Source organism: Bipolaris oryzae (assembly GCF_000523455.1).
Source record: "Bipolaris oryzae ATCC 44560 unplaced genomic scaffold scaffold_84, whole genome shotgun sequence".
Lineage (NCBI taxonomy): Eukaryota > Fungi > Ascomycota > Dothideomycetes > Pleosporales > Pleosporaceae > Bipolaris > Bipolaris oryzae.
In genome coordinates, this window is record NW_006911360.1 from 70,780 (window position 1) to 97,521 (window position 26,742).

Genomic DNA, 26,742 nt, shown 5'->3' on the forward strand with positions numbered 1-26,742 from the left:
ATATCTGACGCCGATAACAAGTTATTCTCAACGAAGCTAAATGCTGGGAGCAGAGCCACCTTAACAGGAGTGTAGAAGTTCAGAAAGGATACGGCGTGATTGCAAACTAGAGATGCGGGGTGGTGGGACTGCGTGGCTAAACAAGCTTGCACAAGCATTGCGCTTGACGCCGACATGATTATCTTACTACTTACGTATACGCTAAGGAAAAACATTACGGGTATCTGCCACGGCAATGCTTGATACACCATCTCATGCATGATTGCGCGGGGTCATCGAGTTTATCCGTCGTGTTTCTATATTGCACTGCACGCAACTTGATTTAACCCAACTAAGTACTTTCAATTACGTTCGCTCTCAAATCCATGAAATCGTTATGTAATTGCAGAAACGCGTTGCTAGTGGCTTTAGAACGATCAAAAACTTAATCTTTCTCTTCTCCATTCAATGTCGATGGTCATTTCTCTTCCAGCTAATGAGATGGTTGAGGCCAGCAACGCACACAGGAACTGCGAAGAGACGGAAAGTCTCGACATTAACAAGGCGAATAATTCGGGAGTTTGCATCAACATCCAACAATGTATATATACTCTACAAGAGTCCTGATACGGGTGATTCCAGCGTCACTGCCGCAACGTAGCAACGCCAGGCTTGAATAATTAGTAGCAATTGATCTTCGGCACGCTTAACATCTGGATAGGAGCTGACCTCACTTGAAATCGCTTATAGTAGGTTGGGTACAAGGGTAGTCAATTACTTGTAGTGATCGCAGAAATGGGGGGTAAGCTCCAGGGTGGCGATGATTCATATTTGCTTTGATATAAAAAGCCTCGTTCTCCTTCCCTGCGCTATTGATCACCACTCGAGAGAGAAAAAAACTGACAGGATTTTGGGGTGACTCTTCCTCTTGAGATTTCGCTCTGGGTTTGAATATCGCGTCTGCAAGTTAGTATCATGCGTCGAGCATCGAGGTGCAAAAGGCGTCAGGGCAAGAGGCTGTTCTACGGCTGCAAGGTGCAGTGGCCATGTGGAGCTTTTTGGTAGTTTGAATGTATGGGAACAGCGACTCTGGTATGGGAAAATGGTAGGTTTTTGCTTGAAGATCCTTCTTGGGTCGAAATTCATAGGACGCGTACCAGTGGTGTCGGTTTATGTAATTTTGGTTCCATATTGGCCGATTGACTTCAATTGAGGGTGCGAGAGGTAGTGTAGGGTACCAGTCGTGATGATTGACACTCAATAAGAGCCTCGTGCATCACACGATGGTATTCCAAGCAACACAAGGGGCAGGTATTCGAATTTTGTAGCCCTAAAGTACTGGATTTTGATATCGTGATAAACGCCGCCCAAATGCAAGTTGTGGTAGAAAGGATGCTCGCGTAGAAAAGGACAACCGGTGCAGCTCAAACAACAGTCTTGCGAGCTTTGATCTCGTTGGCTTTTTGCTTCCTCAGATTCCTTCGAATCCTCTCCTTCCTCTCTTGGCGGTTGTCCGCCCTCTGGTCATGCGCCTCGCCCGTCGCGCGCTCCTTCTTCTCGTCAACCTCGACCAACCAGTCATTCTCCCCATCCTTATTCTTGCCCTTGTAGCCCCATTTGGGAACCCACTCGCCCTTGGTCTCGTCGTAGACCAGGTTGCTGTCGCGCTTCTGCTTCTTGATGCCCTTCTTGGCGGCAAACTTCTCCCATTTGGTGGGCTCCTTGGCGGAGGGAATAGGCTTCTCACGAGGGAGAGGCGTGGTTGGCGCGGGAAGGACCAGATGCACGCCTTCCGAGGTGGACTTGACCTGGCAGGTAGACAGGAGCTGGTTGATGAGTGCTTGGGCGGCATCGCGGGCAGTGGCTTTGAGCGCTTCTTCGTCGGCGCCGACAGGGATAGGGTTGGGGTCGTTTGCGAGCAGGTTTCCCAGGTCAAATGTAAAGGGTGTGGGCTTATCGATGGTAATAGGGCTGGTTCGGGTTAGCAAAGAGTGGGCTTGCAAGAAGGGGAAATGCACAGCTTACAGTCGGCTTGAGATGGTCGAGTCTGCGACCGAGTTGACGTCCATGGCGCCTCCGTTAATTTCGTCGGCGAGCTGTGATTGCGTGGGTGATGTGACGCCCAATGCGAAACCGCCGCCCATTTCTGTGTCTGACATGGTCGTTGAATTTATTTGTGTGTCGAGTCTTGTCTTGCCGTGAGATGCGCAAAAAGTCAGTATTGCGCCCCAGGCAGAGAGGTCAGAATAATTTTTGGAATTCGAAGGCCCGTGCACATGCGGCGGACCTCCGAGCGTGCGGGCATCACATCACAGAATTCAATCTTCAGCACCACACAAGTCGCCCATTGCGGAGGGCCTGAGCGTCATTGGCCTGCCATGCCTCCTTCAACATGTCTGCGCAGCTTTTCGCGGCTGTCGATTGATGCCACACCCGCCGTGCCCCGCCTGCTGCGCCCACATGTAGCCTGCTTTTCCACGTCGTCGATGCGATATGCCGCCGTGGCCAAGAAGAAGGGCATGGCGGCTGCTCCCAAGAAGGGTGTCAAGTCCCTCAACACCAAAAAGGGCAAGAAGGCGCCTAGCGCAGGTGATACGGGAAAGAGACCAGCCCAGGGCGAAAGAAAGGCTCAACGAAAGCGCATTGTGCTGAGCAACGACAATGCCCTTGAAGTGTCTTCGCTGCAAGACCTGACCAAGGACAATGTGCTCAGCGACAAGAATGAGGGCAAGGTCATGGGCCTGCCACAGGAAAATGTCGTGGATGCGCTGAGAGCCGTCGAGGCTTTCAAGACGTCCCAAGGATGGAGCCTCTTCCGCCGGCCCGCCGTGTTGATGCGAAAGGAAGCAATTCAGCTAGCGAAGCTATTCAAGGACGTAGAAGACTCGGCAGCCGGACAAAGGAAGACTCTGCGGAGGATACTGTGTGGTGAGAGAATGAGTGGGAAGAGTACTCTGCTACTTCAGGGTCTGGCCATGGCCTTCTTGCGCGACTGGTTCGTGATCAATCTCCCAGAAGGTATGTGTGTCATTGAAGACTCGGGAAACATAAGTTCACTGACATGACCCAGCGCAAGACCTTGTCAACGCTCACACGGAATATGCTCCTCTCCCCGAATCAGAACCGCTGCAATATACCCAGGATACATATACAGCCAACCTTCTCCAGCAGATGCTCAAAGCAAACGGTGCCTTCCTTCAAGCCACCAAGCTCAGTACAAAACCCGACCTTCCTCTCCCGCTCGCTGCAAAGGCAACGTTGAAAGAGCTAGTCGCGCTCGGCGTAGCCAATCCCGAGGTCTCATGGCCAGTCTTCGTAGCCCTGTGGAACGAGCTTTCATTGCCGGGGCGCCCTCCAATCCTACTTGCTCTCGACGGACTATCACACATCATGCGCCATTCCGAATACATGTCTGCCCAAGTGAAGCCCATCCATGCCCATGATTTGACACTGGTGCGCCACTTCGTCGACCACCTGTCCGGGCAAAAGAAATTCGCCAATGGCGGAGTAGTTTTGGGCGCAACATCACAATCGAACTCTCCTACGTCTTCCGGTCTAGATTTTTGCATCCAAGTAGCTAAGGCTCGTAAAGTGTCGGCCGACCAGGTTCCACAATGGAATCCGTACAAGAGCGTGGACGCTCGTGTCATGGAGGCTCTCAAGGGCCTGTACGACAACTCACCAGAGTTCAATATCATTGAGGTTGGCGGGCTAAGCAAGGAGGAGGCGCGATCGATCATGGAGTACTATGCCGAGAGCGGCATGCTGAGGCATCGAGTCGACGAGGGCTTCGTGACGGAGAAGTGGAGCTTGGCAGGCATGGGCAACATTGGGGAGCTGGAGAGGGCCAGTGTGCGGATGCGGCTGTAGTTGCTGTACTATACATGTTACTGTAAATCATCTACTACTCGCAATGGCAAGCGCGCGTTGACGCATCACGTGAATCAATTACAGTTGTTGGGCAAGGACCAGAGGTATGTTTAAACCCACGGGTTTGCCTAGTGCGCCAATCCAGGCCATGAGATAGGCTTCTGCCGTCGTGTCCTCGTGCAGGCTAGCTTGCATGACCTGGGCAGTCTGGCACGGATGGATGAAGAATACCGGCGTGTTAGTAATTGGATGTTCCTAGCAAATGTGAGTTCTGGTATTTTTTCTTTCTTGTTGAATGTTGATGTCTAGCCATACAGCCATGGAGACACCTCCAATGACGCCCGTGTTGGTGTCTTGTGTCTGGGGCCTGAAGTGCGGCACGACAAGATGGTCGTACAGAGTTGTCATTGTGGGGGGATAGCGATGCAGCGGGTCGTGTATGCCAAAGTACAGCACTGGAACTTGGTAGACTGGAGAGAGCACAGCATCGTAGACGACGATTGCCGGGGGCACTGCAGTCTCGTTCAGAGCCTCCTATGCCATGTCAATCAGTGGCCTGCTCTATCAGCCCTACTGCCCCCCCAACGGCAAGCAACCCACCTCGTCGTCTTGTACCAAATCACCAAGCTCGTCTAGCATCTCGTCTGCGTCTTGCACGGAGGCGTTGCTAGAGGGCGACGCCCGCGTGAGGGGCTTGGTGATCCGCAGCATAACGGTGCCATGTCGGTGCATCTTCTCCGCAGAGAGCCACTCGGTCTGCATGCTGCGCACGCACTGGAACCGCTCGAGCAGACGGACACAGCCCTGTTCAAACTCTGCTTCGCCAAGGCAGGGAAAGGCCACTGGCATGGTGTGATGCAGCTGACTGTCGACGGGGGCGATGTGTACTGTAGGTGTGTAGTATGTACGAGTAGTGCAAGTATCGTAGCATCGAGGTTGATGTCGCAGCGGGGAAGCTGGCCGGGCCAGTGAGGCCAGCCCCTGTCGCGTCCCGAGATGCTACAATAAGCCTAGCATACTTACTTATTCGTCTTAGCCAGGGCTCGGCTGCCTGGAGCAAGGCCAGCATATGCGAACAGTCGAGGCTAGTCGGCGGCCTCAGTGTAGTAGCCTAGCAGCCCCAACTCTCCGCCGTCCTACTCGCTTCCACCAGACAACCCATCTGCTCCACCATGCCATCCTAGACGCCGTCGTCTGAGCCGCCTGCATTGACCGTCGCTGCCTCGACCCACCCACTCACCTCACTCACTATCCCTCTTGGTCAGCATGCCGGCGCAAACAGAGAAAAGCCAGCTCAAGCGAGGTCGCGTATGTCCCCATTGCTCCAGATGATGCACTGGCCACGGGCAGATTGATTGCTAACACTGCAATCGCGACAGCTGTCTCAAGGCGAGCAAGTCGAGCCCAAGAGGACCCGCCACTCGCGCCTTTCGCCTCCTGCAAATGCTAGTCGTCTAAAGCAGGGCCCTCTGCCCTCGCCCGTCACCAACAAGGAATCCACCGGCGACCCTTCGCAGGACCACAAGGAAGGAACCCAGAGCCCCCCTTCGACCCGTGGTCCCAGCCAGGCTGCACGCGGTGGCCTGTCGTCGCCGCCGCCCTCGGATACACAGCCCTTTTCGCAGTTCGTCTACCCACCTGAAAACCGGACATATGCAGTCGAGGATGAGGAGGGCGAAGAGGTGTGGGGCTACCTGGTGCCCATGGACGGCAGTGCTGGCGATGTAATGGTTTTGCGCCGGAGACAGGCCTGTCCAGTTCCCAGCACAATCGTCGGACAGACCAATGGCAAGGAGCACGTAAGCAAAGGCGAGTACAAAGGCCAGGAAGAGCATTACGAGAAGGACAAGCAAGAGCGCGGTGTTCCCGCGGGCGGATATCTCATAGGCCGCCACCGAGAGTGCGGTAAGTCTGCCACGGTGCAATGCGTAGCAAGCTTCTTCTGACATGCCCAAGACAAGGTGCTAAACTCACCAACCGTTTCCAACCGCCACTGCCTATTGTTCACCGAGAAAAAAGGGGGCGACGTCGTTGCGGTACTCGAGGACTTGTCGGGCAATGGAACCTTTGTCAACGACACGTTTGTCGGGCGGAACAAGCGACGCGAACTGCGCGAGGGCGACGAAATCGCCATCCTCGACGAAGCCCGGTACATATTCAGATACCCGCTCAAGCGCAACACACACCGGTTCCGACAGCAGTACACCATACAAGAACAACTGGGCAAGGGCCATTTTGCATCCGTCTACCTCTGCGCAGAAAAGTCAACAGGCATACGGCATGCAGTCAAGAAGTTTGAGAAGCGCAGCGGCCCGGGAGAAAAATCAAAGGTGGAGGGCTTGCAGCAGGAGATTGCCGTGCTCATGAGCGTTAGCCACCCAGCGCTTCTTTGTCTCAAGGACACATTTGACGAAGACGATGGAGTCTACCTTGTTCTTGAGCTGGCGACGGAGGGCGAATTATTCAACTGGATTGTGATGAAGCAAAGGTTGACCGAGGATGAGGCTCGCAAGGTCTTTGTGCAATTGTTTCAGGCGGTTAAGTACCTGGTAAGCCATGGCATTCTCGCACCCTGTTCTGTTCTGACACGCAACAGCATGAACGCAACATTGTGCATCGAGATATCAAGCCTGAGAATATCCTGCTCACCGACAAGGAGCTGTCTGTCAAGCTGGCCGACTTTGGTCTTGCCAAAATCATTGGTGAAGAGTCGTTCACCACTACGCTGTAAGTTGACTTGGGTTGTATTCGAGTTGGTCACTAATGCAGGCAGGTGTGGTACTCCATCATGTATGTTGTTCTGATTTGCCTGCCATCAGGCCGATGCTAACAATGGCAGATGTTGCGCCTGAAATTCTAGAAAACTCAAACCATCGCCGGTACACACGTGCTGTCGATGTATGGTCACTGGGGGTCGTTTTGTACATATGCCTGTGCGGTTTCCCTCCCTTCTCAGACGAGCTGTACAGTGCCGAGAACCCGTACACATTGTCTCAGCAGATCAAGATGGGGCGGTTTGACTATCCGTCGCCATATTGGGACTCTGTAGGCGACCCAGCACTAGATCTCATCGACCGCATGCTCACCGTCGACGTGGAGCAACGCATCACGGTTGACGAGTGCCTGGAGCATCCGTGGACTACGCAGGGCAAGATCAACGTGAACGATAGCACTGACGGGCTGACGGGCGCAATTTCCAAACTAGACTTTTCAAAGCGTAAGGTACAACGGGAGCGCACCATGCTGAGCAGTATCAATGATGTCAAGGTAACGCGTGTCATTCAAGGTACCGAGGGACAGGATCCAGTCAAGGTGTACGAGAAGAACGGGGTAGAGAGTAAAGGCAAAAAGGCCAAAGCCAAGCCACATGCAGTTGCAGAGGAACAGCCGGCTGCACAGCGGCACCCTGAAGAGTTTGTAGAAATGGGCGGCAAGGGCGACCAGACTCTGTACTCTGAAGAAGACGACGGGTCTCGCTATCCAGCGGACCAGGGCCTTTTGTCTGGCGAGAGCAAGGAGACCAAGGGGTAGCAATAGACAGATGGTGCTTTCTGATTTGCAGAGGGTTGGGCGTACCTGGGCGTTATGGGCGGGCGGACACAGGCACAGGCACAAGAGTCGAGACGGGCATGTATAACAACAACAACAAGAACAACAAGAACAACGGGCCTGGCATGACCCAAGCATAGCGTAATGCATACATACAAGTTCTCAGGCGTGTCCGCGGTAAGTCGTGGGTGAGGTGAGGTGAGGTGTGGTGATGTGTGTGTGGATGCAGGCTAGGCCAATGATACGACGCTGGCCCGTCAATGGTGCCATTGCATTGCCATGTTGTCGCTGCCGGCCCGCTAGGAGGAATAGGCATAGCAACAGGTAAGCAGTAGGTGCGCTCCAGAAGCCGGTCCCTGCCAAGAAGGCAAGGCCCACTCGGTCTACGTCCACTAACAGACCGCTCTGTACGACAGAGGCAGCCGGCCGCGCCATTGGACCGACGTGCCCCTGCGCCATCCCCAGTGTCCACCAAATTTATTGTTGACGCTGCCCCCGTCCACCTTGACTCTTCACCCACCCTTTGCTTCTCTCGTCGTTGCTTCTTGCTGTGCACAATGGGTGTCTTTGCCACCATTGCCGGCCCGCTCGCCGACTTCACCTCAAACTCGTCCACGCCCGTCGTGGTCGCTGCCGGCTTCGCCTCCTTTATCCTCGTCGCCATTGTCCTCAATGTCCTCAAGCAGCTTCTGTTCAAGAACCCCAATGAGCCGCCCCTCGTCTTCCACTGGGTGCCCATTATCGGCAACACGGTCTGGTATGGCATGGATCCCTATTCCTTCTTCTTCGCCAACTACAAGAAATATGGCCCCGTCTTCACCTTTATCCTCCTCGGTCGCAAGATGACCGTCTGCCTCGACACGACTGGCAACAACTTTATCCTCAACGGAAAGATCAAGGACGTCAATGCCGAGGAGATCTACTCTCCCCTCACGACCCCCGTGTTCGGCAAGGATGTCGTCTACGACTGTCCCAACTCGAAGCTCATGGAGCAAAAGAAGGTATGCCACATCTTGCCTACACTCTCTGCCACCTACTTACACCACACAGTTTGTCAAGTTTGGCCTGACGCAAGAGGCTCTCCGTTCCTACGTAACCCTCATCACACAAGAATGCGAAGACTTCTTCAAGCGCCACAAGGCGTTCAAGGGACAAAAGGGCACTTTCAACGTTCCCAAGGTCATGGCTGAACTCACCATCTACACCGCCTCCCGATCGCTCCAGGGCGAGGAAATCCGCCGCTCGTTCGACTCCAAGTTTGCCGAACTGTACCACGACCTCGACATGGGCTTCTCGCCCATCAACTTTATGCTTTCCTGGGCTCCACTCCCCCACAACCGTGCCCGTGACAATGCGCGCGAGACCATGATCCAGCTTTACTCTGAGCTGGTTCGCAAGCGGAGATCGGGCAACGCCAAGAAGGACTCTCATGACATGATCTGGCATCTGATGGACTGCAAGTACAAGGACGGCACACAGGTTCCTGAACACGAGATTGCCGGAATCATGATTGCTCTGCTCATGGCTGGTCAACACTCATCCTCTTCGACCATTTCCTGGATCCTGCTTCGCTTGGCACAGAATCCCGAAATTGTAGAGGAGCTTCTTGCAGAGCAAAAGGCGGTCATGGGTCAAGATCTGCCTACTCTGACGTATGAGGATCTCGACAAGCTGCCTCTCCACGCCCAAGTAGTCAAGGAAACCCTTCGTCTTCACGCTCCGATCCACTCCATTATGCGCAAAGTCAAGCAGCCTCTTGTCGCTGATGGAACAAACTACGTTATCCCTACTTCTCACCATCTCATGTCTTCGCCGGGCTTCTCTGCTCAACTCGACACTCACTTTGTCAACCCCTCAGTCTGGGACCCACACCGATGGGACGCCGAGCAGGACAGCCAAAACGCGGATGACGATGACGATGACGAGAAGATTGATTATGGCTGGGGTGTCGTGTCCAAGGGCACCAAGTCGCCATATCTCCCCTTCGGCGCCGGAAGGCACCGGTGTATCGGCGAGCAGTTTGCCTACCTCCAACTCCAGACTATTCTTGTTGCATTTGTCCGTGAGTTCAAGATTAGGAACATTGGAGGTAGCAAGGATATCATCGGGACTGATTACTCGAGTTTGTTCTCGCGCCCTCTTGCTCCTGCCGTTGTTGAGTGGGAGAGGAGGCATGGTCAGTTGTAACTAATTCTTCTCGAACCTGGGGTCTAGGGGAAAATGGTGGGGTCTGCAACAATGGGGCGGTGTAATGACATGAATGTCTTGTTTTTCTCCATTTAGCCATTCAACGAGGTGCGGTAATCGCGGACATGGGCACATTTAGACTTTTCAAAGACGTACTGTCTAGACTCTAGTATATCATAATAGCAGTTTAATGAAGGATGAAGAAATTAGAAGAACAAGATGAAGTCATGGTCAAGAATGAGTAGCCGGTGTTGCTTTTCAGTGAATGCGACAGGGAAGACGATGTGTTAGCGAGTCCGATGGTGTAAAGATGACGTCTGGGCCAGTTGCAACAGACCCAAAAAAAAACTCTACAGGTTCCTCTGTAGACATGAGGGATTGTTGGTGTACATCTACACAACAAAAAAGGCCGGCCGTCTTGTCATGTTGACAGGCAATGCGGCGCTTCCCCACAACTGCCAAGACCGTGCCTTTGCAACATCATCGGAAAGTTCGCGGTGCACGCTTGACCCACCTCTCAACATCCACACTCGCAACCACCATGCTCACACGGAGTGCACTGTGCCCAGCAAGGGCCTTTGCCAATCGCTTCCCTCCCGCGATACTCGCCCCCTCGTCATTAGGCGCAACCGCTTCCTTTTCGACATGCACACGACCAAGCCCGCTTCCGCAACAGCGCAATCGCCCCGCGGCGACAGCGACGGCGACAGCCATAACGGCGTTGTGCACCCAATTCTCCCGCAGCAAATGGCCGGCACGCTATGCGTCGACGACACCAGCGCAATCCGTGGCCAACAATTCCCCAGGCAGCACACAACCACAACTCACATGGGACGCCTTCTTCGCGCTGCGCCGGACGCGCCGCAGAATTGGCCAGGCCTGCTCTGGCATTGGTGCCGTAGGTGTCACGTACTTTGGGCTTACGACAATGATCAACAATGGCTATGATGCAACGCTCTCGGCGCAGCTAGGCGGCTTCGACCCCCTCATGCTCATGGGCCTGAGCACCTTGGGCATGATGGGCGTGGGGTGGCTCATTGGTCCTATCTTTGGCAACCAAGTTTTCAACCTGGCCTACAGGGGAGTGATTACCGAGTTCACACGGGTATGTCTGCGACAATGTCAGAAGCACAAAAACAAACAGGGATATTACTAATACTCGCTTTACAGAAAGACTCTGCCTTTTTCAACCGCATCAAACGTCACCGTGTTGATCCTACCGCATCGTCGCTGGCCAATCCTCCCCCGGATTACTATGGCGAGAAGATTGGTAGTGTGGCGGGGTACAGGCGGTGGCTGAAGGACCAGCGCGCCTTCAATCTCAAAACGGGCAGGTACAAGGGCGCCAAGACGTTGTAGTGGCATATGCGTTTTGCATTGCACGAGCGCCAGCATGTCTTGTAGCAGGGTAGCCGGTATGTCATAGGAATGAGGATGATAAAAGATGGGGAATGTACATTGAGATCAAAGAGAGCATGGGGACTCGGTGCAACACACCAAAAATCAGGTATCAATTGATTGGCATGAGAAGTATATGGCGTGACTCTTCACTCTTTATTTTTCTAGCATACATATTGCAGCATGTTCACTGCTGGTCTCTCAGCTCACATGTATTAAATTCTAGTGATAGGCATGTAACTCCTTGTACTTTTATGCATTGTCGACGTTCAAAATATATCAGTGGTTCACTAGACCAAGTTTCAGATTTGCTGCTTTTCCATCTCTCGAACCTATTCCTTTTTTTTTCCGAAAAGTCAAAACATTGGCGATCGTGCATCTTGAGACCATGCCTCGCCCCACCTTGCATACTAAAGCCGTCCAACCGTCAAGCGTCCCCCCAGCCACTACATATGATGTTTTTGTAAGAGAAAAACAAGATTTCTGAGGTCTGCTTCCATCACATTCTAGTTTTGGAAGTGGGCAACTTACGCTCAAGGTAAATGCAACGCACTCAGCCATTCAACCAAATACACGTGCAATATTTTCGTGTGACGTGCGTACCTTCCATTGCGTTCTTCCATCACTCTGACTTCTAATATAAGTCTTCATATATCAAGCCCAAGCATACTACATGAAGTTTCAATATTGAAACATACTTATCCATCAACCCAGACGCGCATTGATTCGACAGGTTATGTGCTATGAGAACGCTGAAGATGTAACCCATATAACTGGCAACGACTGTATAAGCGCTTCCTCTAAGCTCTATTTACCAAGGGGCTACTTATGGACACATTCCAAGATATAAAAGTCTATAATAGAATCAAGCCACGTGATATAACTCAACTTACCTTGACTGCAAAGTCATTTTATTTTGATACCCGATTTAGGCAGGCTGGAGTGTGGCCTGTCATTCCTTTCCGAGGTAATTGATCTGATGCGCTATATAGCAAACATATATAAGAAAAACTTCAAGGCATAACTCGACTTGCCAAACCAAAGGGTAAACAAAAGACGTAATGACAACTGGTCTTCGCTAGTGGTCAGCTACCCAACTACTAATCTGCCGGTAGAGTGATTAAGTATGGAAGAACGGACAGGTTTCCCTGATCCAGAATAAAAAGTTGGACCAATAAAATGTATCTCAATATACGAGCAAGCGAGAGTCAAGGTGGATCGAAAATCAAGACAAGCGGAGGCACGTGTCGTATATTGTACACAAATGTAATGAGCGCAGCTGCGACTACGAAGCTTAATTTTGTGTACCAGTAAAAGAGGACACCAGTTCACTTTGTGCCCATGTACAACGCTTTGCGGTTCTGTGACGTTGCTGAGAAGGTCTTACTAGCACATTCCTTCTGGTACTATCCTAACCACTACTTACTAGTACTACTAGTCAAAGTCTAATTCAACGCAGAACAAAGTTACCCTTTGGCTACCCATTGTTCACCTGGAATTCAGTCAAAAGAAAGCAATAAATAATCAAGGTACAGGTACATGCTCACACCCAAATAACCACACACAACATTTTTCCATGTATGCAAAAAGAAGAAGAAGAAGAGGGAGAGAGAGAGAAGGGAAAAAAAAGCAACCAATCACATGACGTCAGAAACAGGATTCCCTTTATTTTGCTTTTTGTTTCCTTCTTCTTCAATTCTACATAGATACTAGCATTGCTTATCCTGCACGCACAGGTGATTGATGTTGAATTCTATGCAACTAAGCGACCCAAGACCAGCAGGCAGACAGGCAGACAGACCAAGGACCGGACGCCGCCGGAGCCCATGTCTTGGTAGTTGCTTTAAAGTTGGAGTAGCGCAAATTATTAGATAAACACAGACGCGCCGACAACCCGGAAAGAGGGGAGTGCAGGCGAGCTTGCTGCTTTGAGTAAGGTATGCACGGGGGAGGGGCGCGGAGGGTAGACAAGGAAGAGGAAGGTGAAAGCGGGTCGGAGCGGGGAAGCGGAGAGTTTAAAATGCTCCATTACGCGATGGAATGTGGGAAATTGGGAACTTGCCAACGACCAAAATGCGGTATTTGTGGCTATGGGGGTGTGCGCACGATTTGGGACGGATTCATCGGGTTGATTGTGATGGAATTTGGAAGAAAGAAAGAAGAAGAAAAAGTCATAGTAGCCAACAAAGTCGGAAAAAAAAACAGGGGTATATAGACATTTTAGACATTACCTTTCATCAAGAAAGGCAACCATTACATAGGTTCGGATATCTACGATGATATACGAGATGACAGAGATATTACATAAACGAAAGCAGGCTCGCGCTATCGAGCTGTCTGAAGGGTATCAAAGAACTCGACCAACCCACTTCCCCAACGCTGTACGCGCAACTGCTTTAGAAGACGCGGTGCAGGAAACGCTTCCACGCGGGCCAAGTGGCAATCTCGGCACGCTCCTTGTTGATCAAGTCCCAGTCAAGCTCACGACGGCCAGTGTCGACATCCATCTGAGCAGTGCGGAGCCAACCCTCACGCTTCCAGAAGTAACCGGCAACCCAGAAGGCGGCGACGACAAAGATGGCAAGGTAAGCCTCGAAAAAGTCGCTCGCGGTACCAGTCTTCTTGCCGGCTGGCAGGTTGAGGGGAGAGACAGCAGTGTAGAACTAGTTGCAATGTTAGTATTTGCTTATTTTTTAGAGAGTTTCCAAGGATCATCGTCTTACCTGAGCCGCCAAAACCATGATGATGATGCCGATACCAATCCAAGAGCCGATGACGCCACCCGCAGCCTTGAAGGGGATCTCGTCGAGGGTGTGTCCGTGGTATGCCCAGGCCTTGCGGAAACGAATGTGGGCCAAGCAGATGGAGCCCCAGGTGAAGAGAGCAGCGAGACCGGAAAGGGCGACGAACCAGTTGAAGATGGTCGCACCAGTAGAAGCCAAGTTCATGTAGGCAAGAGGGCCCCACATCATGATGAAGCCGACAGAGTAGAGAGGACGTCCAGCGCGGTCAATGTAGGTGAAGACCTTGGGAGCGTAGCCTTGGTCGGCGAGAGCGGTAAGGGTACGAGATCCACCGTAGACACCAGACACACCGATGGAAATGACTGAGACGAGAATGATGACGTTCATGAAACTGTCGAAACCCACGAGTCCGGCGTTCTTGCCAGCAATGACAAAGGGCGAGGCATTGACATCAGAGGAGCCACCCATCAGGCGCTCATCTTCGTGCTGTACGAGAAGACCGACAAAGGTGAGACCGAGAATGTAGAAGAGGGTGATACGCCAGAAGACTTGGCGAATAGCACCAGGAAGCGACTTGAGAGGGTTCTTGGTCTCGGCAGCGGCCAGACCGACCAACTCAGTACCGGAGAAGGAGAAGGCAGCGGTGACGAAAACACTGCAAAATCCCTTGAAGCCGTGCTTGCTGAAGGCGCCGGGGTCGTACCAGGTACGAGCACCCCAGTACTCGCTGTACATGCCGCTGCTAGGGCCGCCACCCAAAACGAGGACGAGAGCGATAATCATGAAGACGACTGTAGCGCCAAGCTTGAGGCATGACGACCAGAACTCTTCTTCGGCATATCCCAGAGTACCAAAGACATTGATGAGGATGATGAAGACCCAGAAGATGGTGATGAAGACGGCGACGTTGACGTCTTGGGCACCCTCCCAGTATTTGACAGTAAGACCAGCGACAAGTAACTCGAGCGGTAGAACAATGGCCCATTGGAAGACATAGTTCCAGCCCATGGCGAAACCCCAGGAAGGATCAATGAAGCGAGTCGAGTAGGTGTAGAAACCACCAGAAACCGGGTACATGACAGCGAGTTCACCAAGAGCATAGACTGGAAAGGGCGGGTTAGATTTGTTTGGTTAGGCGCAAGAAGAGCGTACTTACCGACGTTGAAAATCATGACTCCCATGATGGAAAAGTCAATGAGGAGCGAGGCAGGACCCTAGAGAGAGAGTGTGTGTGTGAGTGGGGATCGATCAGAGAGAGAGAGAGAGAGAGAGAGATTTGGTGATGGAGCAAACTTACACCTCTGCTGAGAGCACCACCAGAACCGACGAAGAAACCAGCACCAATGGAACCACCAATGGCAATCATGTGGAGATGGCGAGTCTTCATGGACTTGTCGAGCTCGACCATGGGGCCGGCTTGGGGACGGCGCTGGAAGGACTTGAGGTTGAGACCGTTACGGGTCATGAAGTCCTCCTGGTCACGCCATTCAACCTGGCCATCGTCACGCGCCGACTCTATGGTAGGCTGAGGGACGCTCGCCTTCTCATCCGAGGGCAGGGCCTTTTCGTGATCCATGATGGGCGAAGGAGGGACGACTCTGGTGGAGAAGTCAAGTTGGTTGAAGGAAAGGACGAGATGGAGGAGGGCTCGAGCAGACCCTGGGAGCGGCGCTCTTTTAATATGCAAGTGCAGGATCAGCAGGCGGAGGGGAAGGGAGCAGCAGTAGACATTTAAGCGGTGCTGGTGAGTGATGGGCTCTCGGAACAAAGGGCCCAGGATGCTCGCCTGGTGGAGCCTTGGTCGCCGTGCACGAGCCGACAGCTTGGCAGGCGTGGATGAGGGATGAGGGTGGCAGGCAAGGCATCCTACTGATAGGCTGGCACGGCACATGGTTGGCTGGGCTCACACGAGCAGAAGAAGCGTTCGGCGTAGCGGGCAGGGCTAGCAGGGACAGTGTGTTGGCACCCCGCGGCGGCTCTTGGGATTAGCTTGGGACCTCCCCACAAGAGCAAAGCGGCCGGTGGCGTCTAGGCTTCGGGGGGGCCATTTGGTCAGACGCGGTTGCTGGGCGGAGATTGGGCCCAAAGCGGACTGATAACGAGGCCGAGTGAATGCATGCATGCACATCTAAGTACCAGTAGCAGCCTTCTAGCATGCTTTCTAGAATGCTGCTTGCATTGGCCTTGGTGCTACCAGCTACGGCGGGCCCGCCCCATGCTGGCCGCGCGCTTTGCATCGGGCCCGACGCCGCATTCCTTGACAGCTGCCTGTCCCGGGCGAGGGGCGCGAGAGGCGCAGTTGTATGCAGGCTGCGCTTATGCCTGGGTGTGTAGAGTAGCAGCTGATATGTGCTAACAACAATGGCCAGCGCTCGTATACGCCGTCGAGGTCGTCTGGAGAAGCGTCTCACCCGGCTCCACTGCCATCTGCACCTGCCCCTTGTGGACTAGCGCCTTGGCGTCCGCTGTCTCCGCCCTCGGTTAGCCCGAGATGCTGCCCTCTCCCCTCTCCCCTCTCACTCTGACCTCGACGGCTGTCAACGCCTGTGTCGGTGGCGCTGCTTGCGCTATTACTTACCGCGCCGAGTGGCACGGCATCCATCTCCTCTCGACCAGGTGTGTATATATGTGTGTGTGTGAGAGTGTGTGTGCACACACACACACCTTGCGTTACATACCTACACGACCCGCCCCTTTTGCTCGTTTCAGTTGCCTCAATACCAGCTGCCCCTCCTCTCTCCCCCACCACCACCACAGCCACCAGCACTACCAGCACTAACAGCACCACCAACCCGGTTGCTGACGCCGTTATCGCTGCGTGGGGAAACACACACTCCCAATCTCTGCTTAAAGAGGCCCGCCGCCGCCGCACTCATGTCTTGGAACTCTCTCTGGATGCTAAATGAATCGTCCCACCCTATCCTGATTCACTGTGCTGATGACACCCAACCTCCGCTACACCACCAATCACGTCCTTTTCCCTCTCGCACTTCCCCAACCGTTCTAGCGCATCCTCTCCGTCAAACATGTTGCATGTCTTGGTCTTCTTGGTGTCTTGGTATCTTTCCACTCCCGCCAAACCACAATCAGCATTGCACTCCTGCTACCAGGAATCCGGCCGCCTGGCCACCGTATAGACGCGCAGCTGCACTCCAGGCTCCACCGACTTCCATTATCAACCCGTGTCAAATTGGAATTGCAAACGCTCGCTTGTCGCCCTCTAGCGCTGCTCCACTGATAACCAGCTGTCTGAGCGTCGCATGTTGGGGTCCCTCGATCCGCGTCTAGGGCCCACACCGTCCACTTTTCTCCAGTGTCTGTCAACCTCATCTCTCGTCATGTCCTCCCCGCCAGTGACGCTTCTCACACAGCATTCGCCAGTCAACGTTGAGAGTGCCGACTATCGCATCAGCTCAAGCTTTTAGCATGCCTAGCATGCCCAACCCATTACCACTGCAACCCGACAATTCCTATGCTTGGCGCATCCGCCCATATTCTGCCTGCATAACCCTGCCGTTGCATAAACCACCGGAGAGCCGCCGGTTGCACCGAATACATGGCTCTCCTAACCCTCCAATGTGCCGAGAGTACCGCCTTGACATTATCCGCCACAATACGAACACCAACAAACAATGATCAACGTGTTTGCGCGACACCAATTTAAACACCACTTGTTGCGCAATCTACCAGCTGACGCCAGACAGATGATTGGTTCTGCAGGCTCTCCTTCGACGTCACTCACTTCGGCACACATTCTCTCGCCAATCACAGTAAGATTACGCCCATAATCTTTTATTCATTTTTTTCAACGCCGGACACTACTACTCTTGCCACGATGCGCCACCTTGTCCATGGTCATGTCAGCGGCTTTCTTTGGTATTACGCCACCGTGTAAGGCTTTGGTTGGCACCGCACTAATCTACACCCCGCACGTCGGTGCATAGTCCAGAATTCAACCACAAAAATATTCAAGCCATGTATATGAATATTCAAAGCACCCACTTGATGTGCATACTACGTACATGTGGAGGATTCTAGAAAAATTCCCGCTGCAGTCCGCCAGGGAAGTACCTGGCGGCGGCATTTGTTGTTGCCCTTGAGTAAGCTCATGCATACCGCGGCCGAACCCGGAATCGATATCGGGCCATTCAATGACTAGCCATGCAGCTGCGGCGGCATCAACAGTTTACGAAGCTTCAGTAGCCTGAGAAGCCTTTTGCCAGGAAATCTCTTCTCTTAATTTTCCTGCTTTTCTTATCTTCTTCGTCCTATTACCAAATAAGCTTATACTTGGTAACCTCTTGATCTTCCCGCTAGTAGTACTGCCGTCACACCGCTTGCGCGGTTCTTTCTCTTGCGCCAGCCGCTCCAGCATATCTATTTCCTGTTGCTTTTTTAAGAACAAGAACTGGTAGAATTTCAGTCTCATCACCTCCCGCATCCGAGCTACACTAACTACGCTGCCTTTTTCCCCCGCTGCATCTACGACAACATCGTACAACGAGGTGTTTACCTTGTCACCCGGACAAGGCGGTGGTTTGCGGGGAAACAAGAAACGTGGCGATGGCATAGGAGATGCCGGTAACAGGAAGGTTTGCCGCGTAGCAGATGATGTTGGTGACAATGCTTGATCAAAAACTGAAAGTGGAGATGCTGGGATCAAAGGCAATGGATTACGGCTGATTCCATACGCGTTGATGTTGGGCACAAGAAATGGGTTTACTGGCGACTGTGGGCATGCAACATCCATATCTGGGAGCGGAGACGGCGTATCTGGATCACAGTAAGAGAGGGTACGAGTTCATGCGTTGATATGACCGGCTGCTGGCCGGTGCGTCGCACTTTGTGGTGTGCGGAGATAAAATGGCGCGCTACATACCCGTCAAGTTGGAAGTGAGTATGTTTATTGAAGCTGGTCGCGGCTGAACTGAAGCCATTTTGCTGTTTTCATGTCTCAAAGGGATTTCATCTCTCGTGAGGCAATCAACCTATTGATATATGGTCATCGCACAAAACTACTCGCCATCTACCAAAGACAACGCTACGCAGTGTGTTCAAGACAAGGCGGATCCGAGCGTGTACGCACAGCATACCCTAGGACTCATACCGCAAGGAATCCCCGACTTCGTTGTACGGATATCTGCTCATCTACCCCATACCCAAGACACGGGTTAAGACATTCGTATTCGCACAGTCAACGGATTCAGCCCGCTTCGCCCAGAAACACGCAAACCATGTGTTTGTTGTTTTTTTGTTTATGAGCGGCAGTGAAGGATCGTGTTTTGTTTGCACAAAAGAAGATGCATTCCTCTGTCCTACTATTGCTCATGTGGCCATACATTGGCACCACCTTGATCCACACCCAACCACTTGGTTCTTGTGCATTTGTCATCGTTGTCTTGGTCATCAGATACCACGCCGCATTTCTGCAGTGCGCTAAAGAACGCATTACATTCCGGTCAAATTCTGCCGTATTGATCACGCCTCATGCTTACAGGCTATCTAGGCAAACATTAGCAGCTCACACGTCCAGTCGTGCTTGCGAAGAAGCTTGGTTTTACATTATGAAGTATATTTTTCTTCTACACTGAACTCTCATACAAGACAATAAGTTATTATTGCAAATCGGTCGTCCACCCCTTGTAATCCTTCACACAGGGAGTTGCGTTAATCCAAGGCTACATCGATTTGCGTGTATCTTTTTAGCCGCATGCCTAACTGCGATGAGCTTCTTTGCACGTGAAGCGGCCCCCAAACTTGCCAATAACTATATACTAAAGGCATCCTGCAGGCAGAAGTTTGTTTCGGGTGTTCAATCCACGTAGTAGGTCTAGTGCGTCAGAGCAGAGGCCTCGATTTTGTGTACGCGAAATCTTGACTGTGCACTAACATCCCTCACCCTCACGGTCTTGGCTAGGCGTACCACAGAAGACTAAATCTCAAAAACTCACCTCGATTGGTAGGCCGGTTGCCTAAATCGCCAAGTACAGTACCCCTGCTTCATTCTCATCTACTCGAGTACCAAGCATGGTACCAACCAACATGGCTAACATCTTTTGGGGATTTTAGATGAATCATCTTGGGGTTCATGTTGATGGAAATTCGTCCGGGTCATGTATATAAAGCAGTCATGCATCCTGGAATTGAAATATTCAAATCATCATCTTTTGACATTTCGACACTTCAGCAGCATATCCCGCAATCACAGCATCGTCTAGTGGTAAGCTTTCATCATGAAGATCGCAACCGTCTCCCTCTTTGCCGCAGGAATTGCGTCCACGGGCGTGGTCGCAGCACCTGCTCCTATGCAAGTGCCTGGTACCTCTCCGAATCTTGCCAAACGAGGTCTCTGGTTTCGAGATGAGTGCTTCCCTGAGTCTGGTGGCAACACCATTGGCGGGAGCACGCTTTGGATGCTGCGCAACACTTGGAATAATCGCTTTAGTGGCGATTTTGGCGGAAGCCTTGGGGCACGTTTATCGCTACATTTATGGAAATTCCATCTAACACGGCTTGCCAGGTCTACCAATACAAAGGCGTGTGTTGTTGGGGACAGTGTCTGTTCGTATCGTCCGAAGGGCAAGGTAGGAGGTGGTCTGGTGATGCGTGGGGCAACGCTCTATCAAGGCTTCAAGGCCTAGTTGGAAATGGTAGACGAGGTCTCTGTGGGGCACGCATTGACAATGACGCCTACCTGGTCCTGATGACTGTACAGCACGATGCGGTAACTCTAGGAGGCCCAACTGTTGGCCAGGTGTTCGGAGACACTTGTGCAGGTAATCCTCCTTGGTAGATACTGGGCCTGGTAGTTGATATGTGGATGCAATGGACCAAGGTAAGGTCATGATACCAATGGCGAGGTGCATACTGATTGCTAGAACAGAGCTCAGCCTAGGAGTTATATTTGAATTTTTTTTTGGGGGTTTCTACAATCTTTTTGCTCTGCTTGTGCCTCATCGGTCAGACTGTAAGAGACCACGCATGCCAAAATTCCTCAGAAGCACTAGGTCGAAACAAACTACGGTCAGTCACATGAGATCCTTTGGGATCGTGTTGGTTTCTTCCTGACTAAGCCAAGTTGCTTACAAACTAGCTTATGTGAGTTTTTCTACATGGACCAGTGGTATAGCCTGAATGTAAATAAAAAAAAACATAGCCTAGGTATCACCCAGCATCAATTTTGTACAAGCTTATTGATCAGAGCAACTCCGCACCACGACATCCCTTTACAGGTCGTCTGGGACTAGTGAGAAGTGAATATTGCCTTACGAATACTCCTATTCTAGGCATGTAACTCGCTCGGTCCTAGTAAGCCAAGAGACGAGTTTGCATGAAAATGATATCCAAGTTTTAGGATTAGATAATTTTTCATAGTCTATCCTAACTTTCCGTGCAAGCATAGCCAGAGCATCCATGATACGCCACAGAATCCCAACCAGTAATCACTACCGTACTACTGCTCTAATCTCCCACTCAACTTCCTTAACGGCGGCCCACCAGTCCCGGACCGCTCGCGGACCTGATCCTTCCTGAACTCCAAGACCAACCAATTGTGTTCCTCATTAAGCTTGCGATTCTTTTCGCACTCAGCCGCCAGTTCCTCTTTTATCTTCTCCAGCCGCGCCTCATGCACCATCTTGACGGGCTCACGTTTCACCATAGGCGTATCATGCGTCTCCTCCAACGTATTTCGCAGCCCACGAATCACAAAGTCAATCGTCACGCCTGGTTTGAGTGCGGCGTCGATTCCCGCTTCGAGCCCGTCGAGGAGGGCTTGGAATTTGCGCGAAAGACTTCTAGAGAGGTCGAGGTTGGTTAGGCGGTGACGTAGGTCTTTTGCGACGCCTTGCAATTCTTGGTATTCTTTCTCGGGATTGTTCGAGTCGTTGATGCGCTTGTATGTTATGGAGAGGAGCCCGTATGTAGTGCGGCATCGTAGGTAGTCCCTGCGCTCTATCGATGCTGAAGGGAGGAGTGCCTCCATATCTGAAGCGAGGGAGTATGATTAATGGTTGCAGTACTTGAGATTGTCATAAGTAAGATACTTACTTGCGATGATCCTGCCAATCTTTTCGTGTCCACAGGAATCTTCAAAAGCCATGGTAGCGTTGGGGTTGTGCTCGGATTGCATATGACTGGACTGGGTTCTTAACAGAGATCATGCACTGAGATACTGATCTAATTTGACAGATTGCATGAAACTTCAAACTGTTTAGTCGCTTCTAGAATGCGCAAACGAAGAAGTGGGGCGATCCTCACAATAGTGAAAACACCCGCTGTTGGGGTTTATACATATTGGCATTTCTCGACGGTATGTAAACCCTCTTTGTATTTCAATGGGTTATAAGCTAAATCTGATTCTTCCAGCGTCTCATCTGTTTATATGGTTACAGCTCTATTGTGACTCAAATCTCTACCAACTGAATACTGCGGAACTGTTACGGTTCACTCGTGGGAGAGCGCAGTCAACAGCACTGCTACCTATCGCTCAAATATAATCTGTCTCCTAGAATATCAGCTACCAATGCTCTTCCTCCAGATGCTAGGGAAGCACGAGTGCTAATAGTACTGACGATAGGACGAAGACTGCTGATTGAAGCTGCAAGGATCTTGAATAACCCAACCAGTTCTAATGCCGGCTTTGTTTCTGATGAAATGCAAGTTCTCGACCGCCAATGCGTCTTCTATGGTGCAAAAGATGCCAGCAATGGAATTCAAAGTGCCCCCTGAGACAATGGCATAGGCACCGTCACCATTTGGGCTGTTCCTGCGACAGTAGCGTCGGCGGGGGAGGCAGGGAAGCCCAAGGTTGATACCTGGCGGAAGATGGGTGTTGAAATCGTTACGCCTGTCACTCTATTGTGCAACGACATCATGCCTGACACAGAGTTCTGCCGCGACAATACTGAGCATGTCCCCACCAACGGTGTAGCATCACCCTTTGCCCCAATTTCGGGGGTTGTGCCTGCGACTACGGCGCAAAGCATCCGTCATACCCAAGAGGGAAGTAAAGGTGAACACAATGTCGATACGCATGATCATTATGCAAAGGTATCAAAGTAAAGAGCAAAAAGAAAAAGAATAAAGAGTTGCTAGTATGTCTCCAAGAGATTGTGAGTGTTTGCTTGGATGGAAACCCTAGAAAAAGAAAAGAAGTAGTCCGATGTATTTGTCGGACGACATGGCTATCATGACATAGTGCAACTTTAGCAGGGTTGCCCCTACCCTCGAAGCTATTCCACAAATTTGGCGGAACTACATCATATAGTAGCGGAAAACCAACACTTCGGGCAAGTAACATAATGAAGATGGACCGAAAATGTCTTATGCCAAGACCGCAAAGCTCTCCCCCTGGTAAGCGTGAGAAAGAACATAAGTAATTAGTAGGAAGTGAAGCAAGATATATTCATCATAAGCACTAAGAAACAGGGACAAGCGTGTGAAGTTCATATCGACATAGTTTGTATTTAATTTGACTTCCAACCGTTGGAAGTCATGTGAGGTCTTCACAATAGTGTCTCGCTTACTAGTCGTACACAGCAGCTTTCTGTTGGAAGCCCTGCCTGGAAGCAGAATCCAGAAGAACAGCAGCCCCGACCAATACTCTTATTTCCTCCTTTATTCAAAGGAAGCGCCCCTGATCTAGATTTCCTTCGTCTTCTGTGAACCTTTTCTTTTTCCTCAGCCTCTCTAATCGCAATAGGCTGTGATTGGGCGAAAGGACAAAGTCAGTGCGCGCTACGCTACTCCAAAGGCTGGCTACCGGAGCCAGATTCTCACAACTTCGCGTACAATGGACGAATATGTAGTAGTCGGACCCCTTACTAGAATCGGCCTGGGCCCCTTTCTCCTCAGCGAATTCTGCAGGGAGTATTGATTATAATCCACGTGAACAAGATTTAGCGTCGTTCACACCGAAGCAGGATAAGACGGCACGTCTCTTATGATGGATCGAACATGTCGGAAAAGCTTTATTCAATGCGTCTCAGACGCAAAACGGGAAGAAAAAAAGTTTGGATATATTGCTTGCGTTTCTTGCGAGAGATAAAAAACCACTAGTGACTGAAATAAAGCAAGCACGGCAAGAGCATTCGGAGCCTGATTGTAGAAAAGCTCAAGGGTAAGGGTGAGGGTAAGCTCTTACGAGGTGATTCGCGCGATTACACCAACCCTTGCAGAAAATGGTATCATGTTGCGTTTCAGATGAATGCGGCCACCCGTCGCGTTGATCAATCCGAATAATCGTCATCATGAGACGCTGGATTTGCCTTTTGAGCACACGCAATTGTAAGAATCATCTTGGTCTTGTAGTGGTCGCACTCGTCGCGTAGTTCTTTATGCGCCCAAAACCATTCATCTCCTTGGTCAGGGTGCATGAACCTGCCGTACAGGGTTTGGTAAAAATGCCGACCCAAGAATGCCATCATCTTGGTATTATCGAGCACATCCTGTGGTGTTGGCGCACCAGCATGGGGGAGTGGCGGGACGGGTGCGGATCTGGGCATTCCTTTGGGCGGCTGCGCGGGAAGTGCTATGCGTGCACGGCGGATGTTTTCTAGGCCTACTATCTCCATCGTGTCGAGAACTGTGTCGGAAGCCTGTTTGCTGATTCCAAGCGACTCAAGTCGGACGGATAGATTCTCGTCGACCCAAGAGGCCATTTTGGGCCCTTCACAACTCATGTGCGCATCGACTGAAAGTATTTCAATCTGGCCTCCTGGCTTAAGCACGCGCATGCAGTCAAAGAACATGCGAGCCCATTCGTCATTTCGGAGAATTGTGGTGACCGAGCGCGAGATTATGGCGTCGAAGTAGTTGTCCGGGAATGGCGATTGTGATGCAAGAGACGGAACATAAAGTGAGTGGTGATTCATAGGAGCCGGATAAGCGGCGGGAGCAGAGGCCTGTGTAGAAGAGAGTGTATATACAGTTGCGGCAGGATAGCGATTTGCAAGCATCCAGCCATCAGCTACATATGGGTCAGTACCAACTTGACGGATTGCGTGATTTGATCAGGGGCGTACCTATGGAGTCATGGATCTGAAGTACTCTTCGTTGCTCCGCAGGGCGAGCGTTGATGAGCAGTTCATGTACAGGTGACTGCAAGGATTTGTTTTGCGTTAGGCGCCGGTACGCCGTCAAGGCCCAAAGCCGCTTTTCAAACATGATTTCTTGAAAGCTTTCGTCGTCATCAAGGCCTTCCCATTCTTCGCTTAGACGAGCGGACATTATACGTGCGCTAGCACTTTCGATTTTTGCCAAAGCGCGAGCAAAGGGTGACGAGCCGGCCTTGCTACTATGGTCACGTTCATTACTTTTCACACTTCCAGTCCGTGAGCCACGTTCAACAGCTTCAAAAACGGGACCTTGATGGAGGTGACTTGATCCGGCGTACGAAGCGGTCTCGGATATGATTTCAGAGGCAACTGTTTCATAGCCAGAGGCACTTGAGGAGAATATACTAGTCTTTGATGTTGCGACACTAGCTGGCATGTATGAAGTGCGTCGGCTGGAAGAGATTTGGGATCTGGCGTCTGCATATTGTGTCAGCATGTTCAACCAACGTGGGTCTAATAAACTCAAGCATAGTGGCAGCCACGACGTACCTACTGGGCTGCCAATGCCATGCATTCCTGAACCTGGCGTCGGGGGAAGTTCACCAGTTGGTGGAGGATAAGGCATTGGAATCAGCGAATTCTTTCGTGGTGGTAGAGATTGAGCATGCTTATCAGCAGGCAACGAGGGCGGACTTGGAAAGAGATATCTGTCCGAATCCAAGGGCGCATCCAAGGGCGCAGTTGGGGGAGCTGGCGCTAGTGTAGGGTCTGTCTCGAGCGTAGGATCGACTGCGTCGGTCACTGGAGGTGGTATGTCGACAGTTTGCGGGGCAGTTGGTGACAAGGGCGAAATTTCCTGAATGCCTTTTTTGTTATTTCTGGAAAACCAGCCGCCGAAACCGGTCTTTTCTTTTGACTTGTGAGTGGATGCATCTTGACTTCTGCCGCTTGTTGTGGGGATGCTGTGCACGCTTGCAGACGACTGTGAATTGGACGAGCTGGAGCGGCGAGCAGCCTCTTCTTCTTCTTTTGCTTTGCGAGCTTTGCGAGCTCCCACGGTCTCTGCATGGCCAGGAGGTACATCGAAGCCTGGGAACATGTCGGTTGTTGGTTCGAACATTGCTGGGTAGGGTGGGGGGGGGGATCATCGATCGATGTACTACACATTTGAGCTGCTTGGCAGCCGCCTTGGAAACCACCACCATGCCCCTAAACCCGTGTCGAGCCCGACAACGACGTGCATCCTGACCAGCCAGCCGTGCTAGCGTGCAGGGAAGCTGAATAAGAGCTGTGCTCCGGAGCGGCCGTAAGTGGTGGCTTCGCCTCGAACGGCATATTATGTATAGAGTGGTGCCGACGAAACGCCGACAAGCGCCGACGGGCAGCTAATAGTGGGTAGGAAGTACAGGTATCCTGTTCTGCGTGCCGCCTTAGAAGGCGATTAGTAGCTGGGCATTGTCTTGAACAGTTGCAGCTTGACTGCTGCGGGACCGGAGCAGCGTACACGCTTACACGCTGGCCGAGGAGAGTCGCTGGACACTATATGTGTGTGTGTATGTGTGTGCGCCAATTCTGCGGCCGTTCCATATACATAGACAAGTACTCAGGTACACGGAGTGCAGACGGCAGTGTGAGGTATTTGCGCGCAGGCACGTACTACTAGTACTACTCTTACAACGGGCAGTAAGTGAGAATGTAGCCGATGGATCTCGATGCAGCGTTGCGGGGCGTCGGGAGGCCAGACAGCAGGTGTTGTACTGCCCACGTAGTCAGATACGTGCGTATGTAAGTAAGTAAGGACCATACTTAGTATGGCGCAAGTAGTGTGTGCCAACGGGTACAGGCACAGGCATCATGAGACGAGAGGCCCCCGCCCCAGGTTCAGGCGGGCATGCGTGTGACAAGTCCTCCGCCTGCCACGGCCCTTTTAACTTTTGCCAAGCCAGAGGATCGCCAAG

At 51.7% G+C, this 26,742-nt stretch overlaps 12 protein-coding genes across 12 annotated transcripts; 4 read left to right on the forward strand and 8 right to left on the reverse strand.

The window, feature by feature from the left end:
- Window positions 1–1,403: 1,403 nt before the first annotated feature.
- On the reverse strand, window positions 1,404–2,138 carry COCMIDRAFT_6158 (uncharacterized protein; the record flags this gene model as incomplete). Its single annotated transcript, XM_007690728.1, has 2 exons — window positions 1,404–1,950; window positions 2,005–2,138. 2 exons carry the CDS (start codon window positions 2,136–2,138, stop codon window positions 1,404–1,406), a joined length of 681 nt encoding a protein of 226 aa, XP_007688918.1.
- Window positions 2,139–2,357: 219 nt separating this feature from the next.
- COCMIDRAFT_6159 (uncharacterized protein) lies at window positions 2,358–3,849 on the forward strand (the record flags this gene model as incomplete). The annotated part of the gene is made up of 2 exons (XM_007690729.1): window positions 2,358–2,997; window positions 3,050–3,849. 2 exons carry the CDS (start codon window positions 2,358–2,360, stop codon window positions 3,847–3,849), a joined length of 1,440 nt encoding a protein of 479 aa, XP_007688919.1.
- Window positions 3,850–3,927: 78 nt separating this feature from the next.
- COCMIDRAFT_97974 (uncharacterized protein) lies at window positions 3,928–4,698 on the reverse strand (the record flags this gene model as incomplete). Its single annotated transcript, XM_007690768.1, has 3 exons — window positions 3,928–4,104; window positions 4,165–4,383; window positions 4,450–4,698. 3 exons carry the CDS (start codon window positions 4,696–4,698, stop codon window positions 3,928–3,930), a joined length of 645 nt encoding a protein of 214 aa, XP_007688958.1.
- Window positions 4,699–5,115: 417 nt separating this feature from the next.
- On the forward strand, window positions 5,116–9,585 carry COCMIDRAFT_37644 (uncharacterized protein; the record flags this gene model as incomplete). Its single annotated transcript, XM_007690750.1, has 9 exons — window positions 5,116–5,157; window positions 5,229–5,754; window positions 5,806–6,398; window positions 6,446–6,576; window positions 6,623–6,639; window positions 6,689–7,319; window positions 7,581–7,582; window positions 7,864–8,399; window positions 8,449–9,585. 9 exons carry the CDS (start codon window positions 5,116–5,118, stop codon window positions 9,583–9,585), a joined length of 3,615 nt encoding a protein of 1,204 aa, XP_007688940.1.
- Window positions 9,586–10,126: 541 nt separating this feature from the next.
- COCMIDRAFT_97944 (uncharacterized protein) lies at window positions 10,127–10,944 on the forward strand (the record flags this gene model as incomplete). Its single annotated transcript, XM_007690769.1, has 2 exons — window positions 10,127–10,690; window positions 10,756–10,944. 2 exons carry the CDS (start codon window positions 10,127–10,129, stop codon window positions 10,942–10,944), a joined length of 753 nt encoding a protein of 250 aa, XP_007688959.1.
- A 2,435-nt stretch (window positions 10,945–13,379) lies between these two features.
- On the reverse strand, window positions 13,380–15,303 carry COCMIDRAFT_6164 (uncharacterized protein; the record flags this gene model as incomplete). Its single annotated transcript, XM_007690730.1, has 4 exons — window positions 13,380–13,646; window positions 13,707–14,830; window positions 14,884–14,941; window positions 15,025–15,303. 4 exons carry the CDS (start codon window positions 15,301–15,303, stop codon window positions 13,380–13,382), a joined length of 1,728 nt encoding a protein of 575 aa, XP_007688920.1.
- Window positions 15,304–15,712: 409 nt separating this feature from the next.
- On the reverse strand, window positions 15,713–16,329 carry COCMIDRAFT_27167 (uncharacterized protein; the record flags this gene model as incomplete). The annotated part of the gene is made up of 2 exons (XM_007690739.1): window positions 15,713–16,049; window positions 16,139–16,329. The coding sequence occupies 2 exons, from the start codon at window positions 16,327–16,329 to the stop codon at window positions 15,713–15,715; spliced, it is 528 nt and encodes a 175-aa protein (XP_007688929.1).
- Window positions 16,330–18,246: 1,917 nt separating this feature from the next.
- On the reverse strand, window positions 18,247–18,477 carry COCMIDRAFT_66598 (uncharacterized protein; the record flags this gene model as incomplete). The annotated part of the gene is made up of 1 exon (XM_007690770.1): window positions 18,247–18,477. A coding segment is annotated over one exon (231 nt), but the record flags the coding sequence as incomplete, so codon positions are not given.
- Window positions 18,478–19,960: 1,483 nt separating this feature from the next.
- COCMIDRAFT_27169 (uncharacterized protein) lies at window positions 19,961–20,763 on the forward strand (the record flags this gene model as incomplete). The annotated part of the gene is made up of 4 exons (XM_007690740.1): window positions 19,961–20,311; window positions 20,443–20,503; window positions 20,537–20,562; window positions 20,692–20,763. The coding sequence occupies 4 exons, from the start codon at window positions 19,961–19,963 to the stop codon at window positions 20,761–20,763; spliced, it is 510 nt and encodes a 169-aa protein (XP_007688930.1).
- A 417-nt stretch (window positions 20,764–21,180) lies between these two features.
- On the reverse strand, window positions 21,181–21,828 carry COCMIDRAFT_6166 (uncharacterized protein; the record flags this gene model as incomplete). Its single annotated transcript, XM_007690731.1, has 2 exons — window positions 21,181–21,713; window positions 21,777–21,828. The coding sequence occupies 2 exons, from the start codon at window positions 21,826–21,828 to the stop codon at window positions 21,181–21,183; spliced, it is 585 nt and encodes a 194-aa protein (XP_007688921.1).
- Window positions 21,829–22,286: 458 nt separating this feature from the next.
- COCMIDRAFT_37649 (uncharacterized protein) lies at window positions 22,287–22,763 on the reverse strand (the record flags this gene model as incomplete). Its single annotated transcript, XM_007690751.1, has 2 exons — window positions 22,287–22,575; window positions 22,666–22,763. The coding sequence occupies 2 exons, from the start codon at window positions 22,761–22,763 to the stop codon at window positions 22,287–22,289; spliced, it is 387 nt and encodes a 128-aa protein (XP_007688941.1).
- A 1,193-nt stretch (window positions 22,764–23,956) lies between these two features.
- COCMIDRAFT_97877 (uncharacterized protein) lies at window positions 23,957–25,904 on the reverse strand (the record flags this gene model as incomplete). The annotated part of the gene is made up of 3 exons (XM_007690771.1): window positions 23,957–24,696; window positions 24,752–25,261; window positions 25,334–25,904. The coding sequence occupies 3 exons, from the start codon at window positions 25,902–25,904 to the stop codon at window positions 23,957–23,959; spliced, it is 1,821 nt and encodes a 606-aa protein (XP_007688961.1).
- Window positions 25,905–26,742: the final 838 nt, after the last annotated feature.